This window comes from Gossypium raimondii, chromosome 11 (genome assembly GCF_025698545.1).
Source record: "Gossypium raimondii isolate GPD5lz chromosome 11, ASM2569854v1, whole genome shotgun sequence".
NCBI lineage: Eukaryota > Viridiplantae > Streptophyta > Magnoliopsida > Malvales > Malvaceae > Gossypium > Gossypium raimondii.
The window spans coordinates 55,478,640-55,489,588 of NC_068575.1; the positions used below are offsets into that span (position 1 = coordinate 55,478,640).

A 10,949-nucleotide genomic window follows, 5' to 3' on the forward strand; every position below is an offset into this window, starting at 1 on the left:
TACGAGATCGAGGTCTCAATACATTGTTTTTTACCCAATTTCTTCAATAGTTTCTTTTTCTAACTAACCACTAAATCGGTAAAATTCTTCTATCTATATTTTTATACGATTTTCCTATCATATCAATATTCATGCAAAAATATTAAAATAAATTTATCTTTAAATCGAATTTGTGGCTACGAAACCACTGTTCCGATAACCTTGAATTTAGGCCATTACAAACCGAGCTGACAGTCCAACCGGTGGCTAAACCGGACCGGTTGGGTCGTCATTGACCCAGACTGAACTAGCTTGGGATGCCGTAAGGGTGTCGAACCTACATCCCCGGACATAGTGGTGCCGATGGCTGTGACGGTGGCATCCCGGTGGCCAACAAAGTTTGGTCGTTGGTGGTTGAACAGTGAAAAAATTGCATTCCTACTGGAATTCTACCAGAAAATTTGATTTCAGATTAATTATTATAAAAATGATATTATTTTAATGATTTAATATTAAATTAAATTAAATATTTATCTTAATAGTGTTTTATTAATTTAATATCAGAGGGATTATCTTAATTTTTAACAACAAATAGTGTTTCAAGAAAAAAAAAACTCAAATTTTAAGGTGAAATTTTAATCTAAAGAAGAAAAAAAAAACCTTATTTTCTTTGCTTTATTTTTCTCTTTCTTGACACCATTAGAGTTCTACACATCCAATGGCCCATAAAACTTTGGCAAAGATAAAAGCCGAAACCAGCCATTATAGAATATATTTTATTTTTCTCAAATCTTAAGGGGGAAAAAGAAAAAGAAGAGGGAGTTTCATATCATTTTCTCCCCTTTTGATTCTTTCATATCCTGGAAATGAAACGATCGGAGTACTTGTTGTCAATGGAAATGTAGCTGCCTTTCCTAAACCCTAACCCACACAATTTCTCGAATGTCGATTAGTTTTCATTCACCTTCGTCTTCTTTATTTTTATATATAAATATTCCTTCTTACAATTCATTTTGTTTTGGCAATTTTTAAATAATTTTCTTCTGTATTGCTCTTCTGATTATTGTAATGAGACGAACTTACACAGTGAATCCGGAAATTGCTTTTGATCAACGGGGGTTATTTTCGTGATCCAGTTCATCGTTACCGTCACCAAATCAATGGGGTTATTTTTCTCTTTCTGATTAAAAAGTGCACGTGCCACACGTGAGCTGAGCTATTTTCCCGCCTTGCAGCTTTCGTGGCGCCTTTACAATTTTATTTTTCAAATCCCGCTCCATTTTTTTCCCGTGAAAAATAGAAAAGGAGTGAGAACCCCAAAAGAAAAATTAGCAAAAAAAAAAAAACAAAAAACGAGAGCATCGAAGTAGCCGGAGCAATGATCAACGAGAGCTCCTTTTCCAAAACCATATGTTCTATCTGCTACGAAGATCTTAAACCGATCGTAGAAGATCTCCAGTGCATCTCCATTTGCGGCCATGTCTTCCACGAGCTCTGGTCAGTATTTACACATTCATTTCTTAGTTAATATTCAAAAAATATATATATCTAAACGACGTTTTTTATTATTTTCTTTTGGAACCGTACAGTTTACAACAGTGGTTTGAGTACTCTTCGAGTTCTACGAAGAAGTACAATTGTCCTGTATGCAAGCAAACTTGTGTTGGGCACAATGCGACTCGTCTTTATTTCCAATCAGTTGGAGACCAGACCCAGTCGGTTTGCTCCCAAAAGTTGATTGATCGTGAGGAAGATGCGGAGTCGTTACGCTTTGAAGTGAAGAAGTTGCAGTTCAAAGTATCGGGGCTTAGCGAATCCTTAAAACGTCATGAAGAGAAACACGATGAGATAAACGAGCAGGTACTTTTTGATTCAATTATTTCGTTCTGAAGAAATGCAGAAAACGCTGTAGTTATATGGAGTAAAAATGGAATTTGAATTGAAAATTTAAATTTCTCTACTTTCAATTTCTCAAATCATGTGTCTTCTGGAGTTTTAGCTGTGTAATTTCAGAGATCAGGCGAGGAAGGAAATGGCCTTGAAAAACGAGGCCCTAAGAGAAAAGGCATCTATTCAACAAAAGCTCAGTTCTAAATCTGAGGTGACTATTGTATGCCATCGGGGAAAAATTATTTTCTTTTAGAGTTTCATTTAAATGATTTTGAATATTTTTTGGGCGATTGTAATCTAGGAGCTTAGTAAATCAGTTCTGGAATGTTCAAAGCTGGAACAAAGGAATTTGGCACTAGCCAAGGAACTTGCTGTACTAAAACTGTGAGTTTTTTATTCGTTTTTCTACTCTTATTATGTCAAAATGCCAGTTCCAATTATGTTAACAATTAAACAAATCAAACACTTACAGTCAACTCACAACCCAATCTCAAACATATAAATCAATCAAAACTCAATAGCCAAACCCAAATCAAATACGTACCTAAACCGATCTATTAGCACTTTTGTTCTATCTTTGACAGTCTAGAACTGAACCTTTAGATATACACATCCATGGGATCTCTCCTTTAGCCCTGTGGAGTGTGTACCTTGCAATCCTACGACCCTCTTTACATCTTTCTTCATACTACGTTCTAATTAATGATGTTTGTTACTTACTTGTTTCTCTATGGTTTATGATAGGGTGTCAGATTTTGACCTGGAGCAAGGCGAGATTTTAAAGTTAGCCTCACTGGGTAATGAAGGGAATAGCCAAGATGTAGTAGATAATCTGATTAGGTCACTATCCTGTCATAAAAAGTAAGTTGGTTACCACCTCTGCATAGTCCATCTGCTTACCTTCTTCAAGCTACATTGTACAAGTCTAAATGTGTTTTCTAGATAATGAATTTTTATAAGTTCAATTAGTTTTGGCTTGGCTAACTTACTAAGATTTATCAATACATTTTGGAAGTTTAATACTGCTCGTCACTGATGCTCAGTTATTACAGTTGAGCATGTATTAAGTGGCTTGGCTAACTTGCTTACTAGGATTTAGCAATACATTTTGGAACTTTAATACTGCTCGTCATTGATGCACAGTTGTTACAGTTGAGCATGTAATAAGTGCTGGGTGATTTAATTTTAACTCCTTGTAGTGGGGGAACACCCTATCCATTTCGAACGCTCAAATATATATTGGGTCATTGGATGGTGGTAGGCTAGTGATTGAAAAAAAGAAAAAGAAAACGGGAATTAAGATTAACATATCTGCTCATCTTGCTCATGTCGTCTAATTCCAAATGCAAAGATTGAAAAACGAGCAAAGAAAAAAAAAGATTGTGTTGTCCTGATGTTCTTTCTTTGTTGTGATATTGGGCATTGTTTTTCTTTAATATATATTTTATTAATAATTCAAATTGCTGCAATTATCTTTTCCATTTCATTTTCCATTACTGATGGTTGCAATCCATCTCAAACTTATACAGGAGTTACAAAGAATTGATGGCCAAGTGCAATCTTCTTGGTAGAGGTGAAGCTCGTTTGCAGAAGAAACTTGAGAAAGCAAAATCAAAGATAGACAAATTAAAAGTGAGTCTGCTATGAAGCATTATGAATATCTTGTTCCACGAGTGCTGTAATGTTACTGAAAGTTATTCTGTTTTATGGTTTCATCAGAAAAGAGTCCAGGAAATGGAGACACTGATTGAAGTGAAAGATAATGAAGTCTTGAGGGCTCTTAAAGCTTTGAAGAAGACTGATAGTAAAATGGGTGACAATTCTGATTATTCAAATGCCAAAAATTCTTCAAAAGAACAGCAGATGCAACAACCTAACTTGGAATTGAGTGGAATATCACTTAAACCTTTACCAAGTTCAAAGAAGGAAAACACCCCTCTAGATAGTCCTAAGGCTGCCAATTATGGTAGAGAGGGATGCTCAAGTACTGTGGTTATAGACGATGAGGGAAACATGGGTGAGGATGTATACATAATTTCAAGTCCTGATTTGAAATGTCGAAATGGTGAGAATATTATTCAAGAGTCTGCTACATCACTGCCAAAGGCAGTGTCTGATGTTAATATGGAAGCTGCAACTGTGGCTGGATTTTCAGGGTCGAGAACTAGTTCAAATATTGATAATGCTACAGAAGCTGCTCCCATAAAGCCCATGTTCAACATTAAAATGGATACTCCTTCACTTCCACTTTCTGAACAAGGTATCTTGTTATCGTGGTAATTCAAGTTTCATAAGTAGGTTTCTCAGTGTGTTCCTAAAGCCAAAGCATAACAAGTGCATTGATCTTATATGTTGAACTTGGGACTACCTTCCACGTCATTTCTTAACAGAATTTACATTTGGTATTCTTACATATTTTTTTTGGAACATTTGCATTCCTACAGGGAATATTTGTTTTTCTGGTGGGCTGCTAGGTCCGGATGGAACTAAACGGCATTTAGGGAAATGGTGCAAGCGTGGCAAACTGCTTGGATCAACGCCTGAACAAGGTTCAACTAAAAATAGTGGTGATTTAATTGCCGTTGGTGCTGATGGGAGAGGTGGTAGAATTAAGGTTATGCGATCTACGAATCAATCTTCAATGGTGGGTTCAAGAGTAGTTTTAATTCACTATATTTAGTTGAAAATTTTCGTTTCAGCAGTTGATCATAATATCAGTTTTTGGCCAGCCCAAAGTTATAGATCAACTTAATGAGCACATTTTATCTTTGGCAATACTTAGTATTGTACCTTGATAAAGCAAAAGAAAATGTCTTGATAGAACATTGTAATAATTTTGATAAATGTCTTAACCTATTTTCCTACTGTACATAACTATTGATTTTATCCATCAATGCAGGGTGATAAGGAGAATTCAGTTGGTGCAAAGAGATTAAAATGTGGAGCTAAACAAAATAGTTTACCATCTCGAGGATGCTTGCAAATAGAGCACTTCTTTGGAAAGACCCATTACTGATTGAAAGTTGAAGACTCAGCACATGGTATGTCCTTGAAGGCCCCTTTTCAATTTTTTTGACCAACGAGAACAGCAATTATATTGTAACATTGTTAGTTGACATTAACATTATGGTGTTCGCCATAGACATTTTAGGTTAACCTGTCATCTAGAATCTAACTAGACGGCAGACAGGTTGTAGTTCACACCAATCTCCAATATAAAAAAGGGTGTCTAGTAACTTGGTATCTAGGATTCTAGTGGTATACACATGATAAGGGTTTGCTAATTCATCGCTACCATTTAAACCTTGAGAAAATTAAGCTTATGAATTTATATTGGTTGATTGACTGACCGGGTTAAGAGTTTCATTCGTGAAATTGTCTTCTGTTGTGTTTTAATTCTTGTTAATTCTGATAGCTTCACAAGGTAAACAATTAATCAGCTTAAACTGTCCCTATTTTTCTACATAAACAATATCGTAATAAGGTTGACAGAAGTCGTACATTAGATTTTAGGAGCAGGTACTTGACAGGCCCCTCTATAATAGTGACCTTATCAATTTAGTCCCTTTACCATCAAATGGATTAATTTAATTTTTGTATTAATATAAAGAATTAAGTAAGGTCAAATTTTATGATAGTTAGCATTTACTGTTTTATGGCCTTGCAAATGAAATCTTTTGAATTGAATTATAAATAATAATAAATTTTATGTTCTTTGTTAAAATTTAGTTTTATTTGATTTTGCTAATAATATAAATATTAAATTGATAATTTTAGGAACCCTTTAAGTAATTTCATCTAAGGAGCCTGAAAAATATATTGGTGTGGAAAACTTACAAAATCTCATTTTGTTATGTTTTAATGCAGCTTGAACTTGTACCGGGGAATAATGAAACAAGGCCGAAGCAAATTTGCTTATGTCATCAGTGTATGATGACGTAGGCTTGATGCCGCTTGAATAGTAAGTTATATCATATATTTGTCAGATAAATCTCAAAACTATATATAAACTATGGTTTAATCTACAATTTTATATATGAATTTTGATTTTGTATAATTTATATATAAAATTTTAATTTGATCTAATTTTTGTAAATTATTAACACAATTATTGATGTAATATTATGTTATATTTATATATATTTCACACATAAATTATTATATTTATCTAATATAAAAATAAATTGATGTATTTATTTCAATAAATATGTATGATTAAATCAAAATTAAAATTTTAAATATATATTTGAAACACAATTAGAATTTCATATATATAATTTCATGTATATGATTGCATACTAAATCAAAATTCATGTATAATTTTAATATTTATTTCTAGCTTATTTGATGTTAATAACTTCCCTACATCATATAAAAGGTTATTTAATGCTGTCCCTTTCTTTCGCTTCCGAATTGTAATTTGCCTCTCAAGTTTGACACGAATCAGGGTTGGATGGGGTCGATATATTACATTGAAACATGAAATACGCACATCGGGGGGGAGTATTAATGTTTTTCTTTGTGCAAGAATCTCGATGGCTTTTGCAGCAAACGTTTTCTAACAAAACTGGCGGTCTTACGTTGAAACATGTCGGTTTGCTGTGTTTGCATGCTGGGTTTGAAATTTCATTATAACACGTGGTGCTGATTTTCTCTAGATTCGGCCATCGGAATTGGTTCTGTTGCTAATTAGATATGATATTGAGATTAGTTAAGAGACCACATCTTGTTATAAGACGATTGACGATTCCAGAACAAAAGCCAGCGCCTTTGCTTAAAAAAGAATGAAGAAATGTTTTTACTTGATAGAGATATAGTTTGTTGAGAAAATAAGCTGAAGAATGTAGAAGATTATGACACCACTTATTCTCTTCAAAATAATAATAAAAATAAAATTACTTGGAATAAAGATTATTTCTGGAGTTCTAAAGTCGTTTTACGCTGTTCAATCAATATACTAATGGCTGCCCCCAGATTTACGCCTGTTTTTGGTCTTCTGGATTCTTTACCTCTGCACCAATATGCCCATTTTTATGTACTAATATATTTTTCGAGACGGTGCTTGGTCTTCTGAGTTTTTGTTAATAATTTATTTGATTCCTATATTTTAATCTAATGAGAAATATAAAATTTTGAAGGGAAGTTCGACTGCTTCTTGTCGTCTCAGAGACTGCCGTACGCGTGTCATTCTCTGATGACTTGAATAGCTGAACTGACTTTTTTTTTTTTTTCTTGTATTGAAAAGAAATGGAGGGCAACCGGACAGGCGGGTCTAAGTGGACAGCTAAAAAGCAAAAACAATTTTTTTCGGATACACTGACGGTTGCATTGAAATTTGAAAGTCAACAACAACCTAATTAGTTGACCATTGTTAGAGAAAAGATTCATTTTAGATTTTGTTTCTTTTGTGCTTTTATTTTTTTATTTGTTTTTAATAAATAATAATAATAATAAAACAACTATAAAATTAGACAGTTAATAAAATAAATAAAAACCGTAAAACGCTTGATTTGTAATAGTAATTGTTTTATCAAGTTTATTCTTCATATTTTAAAATAACATTATTTAATACATTTTAATTTATTATAATCTATAATTGTTAGGTAATGTTAATGATTGTAGCTGGGTTTATAGAAGATATATATTGTATAAAATTTGTAGGAATGAAAAAGATAAAAAATTATTGAAAAATTAAATATGTAGCCAAAATTTTGTTTTCTCGTCAATAGTAGATACTTGTAGAGTTCAATCAATTCAATGCTGCAAGAAAAGCAAGCGTATGTATAATAACCGTTTTGTAGTACTAATTTTTGTTATATAATAATGAAAAGAATATATGTTCTTTTCCGTATAATGAAATTTATTTATTTATTTTTGTTAGGAAATTTAATTGTTTATGTTAATATTATATGCTATATACATTATTTTATATACTTATGATCTATAATTAATTAAATAATATAGTCAATTTAAAATAAGGTTAAAGTGTAAATTTGTTGCCATATTATAGTGATAAATAAAATTAGAATTCTTATAAATAATAAAAATTTGAAAATGATAAAATAATAATATAACAAACAATATATTAACCAGTCAAAAAGTTTCTTTTTTTTTTTTGGGTAATAGAATATAAATCAATCACAAAGACAAAGCATTTGTACTACAAATTGGGTTCTCATCCAACCGAACTTGCTCAATGATTTCTGTTAGGATTTCTTTGAACCTGATAGAACCATACTGGATCTTTTGCATTGCATTAGCCAATATGTGAGTTGTAGTATTAGCTTCTCTTGGGACCTTTGTAAAATCACCTTCCACTTCCTGCTACAAAGTTCCTTTATTCTTATCACTAAATTCTTGTTTGATTTACCACGAGATTTGTCTGAGATTATTGTAAGGGTTTAGGCACAATCCGTGTCAACAATAATATTATCCCATTTAGCATCTCAAGCCAAGCATCATTAATTGCCCAAAGTTCTGCCTACTCGACACTACATATATTATTATCTTATAAAACTGTTAGAGTTGTATGACCCAAATTTTAAGAGATTGCTTGCAAGTCAAGTTAAACAAAATATATTTTCTTTTTAGAAGATTTAGTATTTATTAGTATAATATATTTAGCATTTATTAGCATAGTTTATTTGACTTACTAATTTAGCCTATAAATAGGTTATTTTACAACCTTAGAAAATACACCCATAAGAGATTAGAACTCATAACACATTTAGAGAACTTTGTGTTTACATTTTGAGGGTTCTTTATTTTTGAGTTTTTCGGGGTTTAGTTTTTTATCTCCATCTTTTGTACTCTTCGTTCTTTTGCCATTATAGTAAAATTATCTTTGCCCATGGTTTTTTATCTCATTTGGAGGGATTTTTTCACGTTAAATTTGTGTTTTCAATTTCTCAATTTATTCTGCTATTTTTTGTTACTTATTGCTTAATCGGTTCGATCCTAACAAGTGGTATTAGAGCTAGTTCAATTTTCATAGATCAATCCGTTCAGAGATGGTAGCAACAAGGTTTGAAATTGAGAAGTTTGATGGTGAGATAAATTTATTTCTGTGGCAAATTCGGATAATGGCAATTTTAGTTTAAATCGGCTTGAAAAAGGTTGTTACCGGGAAAAGCCTGAGAATCTAAATCAAACAGAATAGGAAGAGCTTGATAAAAATGCCTTATCTGCAATCCAGTTGTGTCTCGTGAATACGGTATTGCAGAAGGTATTAATGGAGAAGACCTCATCTGCCTTGTAGAAAAGGTTAGAAACTCTTTATGCGAGTAAGTCTTTAGCTAATTATTTAGTGTTAAAACAACGTTTATTTACATTTCGTAGGAACAAATGTGACCTTCTTAAAGATCACATCAGCCAATTCATTACTTTTTTAAATAATTTAAAAAGCGTTGAGTTCATATTGACGATGAAGATCAGGCTATGCTATTTTTGTGCTCTTTACCTTCTTCAAACAAGTCTTTCAGGGAGAAAATGATTTATGGCAGAGACAAACTCTCGTTCGCAAATGTGAAGTGTCATTTGTTCAGTAGAGACAAACTTGAAAATGAGTTTGGTTTGGATAGCAAGGCAGATAGGCAAGCTTCCGTTTTGTTAGCATCAAATAAACAAGACAAAATGTGTCGCTATTGTAAAAAGTTAGGTCACGTCAAAGCAGATTGTTATAAACTGCGAAATAAAAGAGCTACTGAGAGTAACGAGGAAGATGTAGCTGGTGCTAATTTGGCTCATGAAAGCGGTGATGATTTCTTGTTAGTGTCAACGAGCGATAACTCTAAGCTTACGTCCGAGTGGTTCTTAGATTCGGGATGTTCTTTCCACATGTGCCCCAATAAAGAATGGTTCTCCACACATAGTTCGGTTGAAGGTGAAGTTGTACGAATGGGAAACGATTCATCTAGTAAGGTAATTAGTATTGGTACTGTTAAAATTAGGATACACGATGGGACGATTATGACACTCTCAGATGCCAGATATGTACTTGATTTACGAAAGAATCTCATCTCCTTAAGTATTTTAGACTTGAAAGGATGCAGAATCAACATCGAGTCGAGCGACATTAAAGTATCTCGTACAGCTCTCGTTTTGTTAAAAGGTAAAAGAGCCGACAATCTTTATATTCTGGAAGGTTTTATAGTGACCGGTGAAATCAGACGTCCCTCGTCCGTTACGGAGTCGAAGTCAACTCGTTTGGAGCGAAGACAACTTGGTCATAGGAGGGAAAAATGTATGACCATTTTGTTGAAAAGAGATTATTTTTTGGATGCATGTTTTGAAAAGTTAGGGCACTATGTTCGTGAAAATCAGACTCGGGTTAGTTTTGATTTGGCAGTGCACAAGTCGAAGGCTAGAAGTTTTTCAACTTCTAAGCACAGATTCGACTCAGTTAATTCCCTACATAGTTCAAGATAGGCCTGTAATGGGCTTTAGCAAAGATGGCGTTGTAATAATTCGTGTCAAGGTAGAGATTGTTAGAGTTGTGTGACCCAAATTCTAAGAGATTACTTACAAGTAAAGTTAAACAAAATATATTTTCTTTCTAGAAGATTTAGTATTTATTAGTATAATATATTTAGCATTTATTAGTATAGTTTATTTGACTTACTAATTAAGTCGATAAATAGGTTCTTTTACAATATTAAATAATACACCCATTAGATATTAGAACTCATAACACATTTAGAGAATTTTGTGTTTACATTTTAAGGGTTCTTTGTTTTTGGGTTTTTCTAGGTTTAGCTTTTTATCTCCATGTTTTGTACTATTCATTTGTGTGTTCAATTTCTCAATTTATTCTGCTATTTTTCGTTACTTGTTGCTTAATCGGGTCGATCCTAACAAGTGGTATTAGAGCTAGTTCAATTTTCATAGATCAGCCCGTTCAGAGATGAAAACAACAAGGTTTGAAATTAAGAAGTTTGATGGTGAGACAAATTTTAATTTGTGGTAAGTTCGGATGATGGCAATTCGAGTTCAAATTGGCTTGAAAAAGGTTATTACCGGGAAAAATCCTAAGAATCTAAATCAAACAGAATGGGAAGAGCTTGATGAAAATGCCTTGTCTG

General features: G+C 32.8%; 1 protein-coding gene across 1 annotated transcript; it reads left to right on the forward strand.

Moving 5' to 3' along the window:
• Window positions 1–761: 761 nt before the first annotated feature.
• On the forward strand, window positions 762–6,032 carry LOC105802742 (uncharacterized). The gene is made up of 10 exons (XM_012634565.2): window positions 762–1,476; window positions 1,569–1,839; window positions 1,979–2,080; window positions 2,171–2,253; window positions 2,614–2,730; window positions 3,399–3,501; window positions 3,589–4,129; window positions 4,314–4,513; window positions 4,769–4,910; window positions 5,737–6,032. The coding sequence occupies exons 1-9, from the start codon at window positions 1,358–1,360 to the stop codon at window positions 4,883–4,885; spliced, it is 1,653 nt and encodes a 550-aa protein (XP_012490019.1). The 5' UTR covers window positions 762–1,357; the 3' UTR covers window positions 4,886–4,910; window positions 5,737–6,032.
• The last annotated feature ends 4,917 nt before the right edge of the window (window positions 6,033–10,949 follow it).

Coding starts and splice junctions, on each gene's coding strand:
- LOC105802742 (XM_012634565.2), top strand. CDS start 1,358: ATGATCAACGAGAGCTCCTTTTCCAAAACCATATGTTCTATCTGCTAC. Junction 2,254..2,613: donor GAACTTGCTGTACTAAAACT/GTGAGTTTTTTA, acceptor GGTTTATGATAG/GGTGTCAGATTTTGACCTGG. Junction 2,731..3,398: donor TCACTATCCTGTCATAAAAA/GTAAGTTGGTTA, acceptor AAACTTATACAG/GAGTTACAAAGAATTGATGG.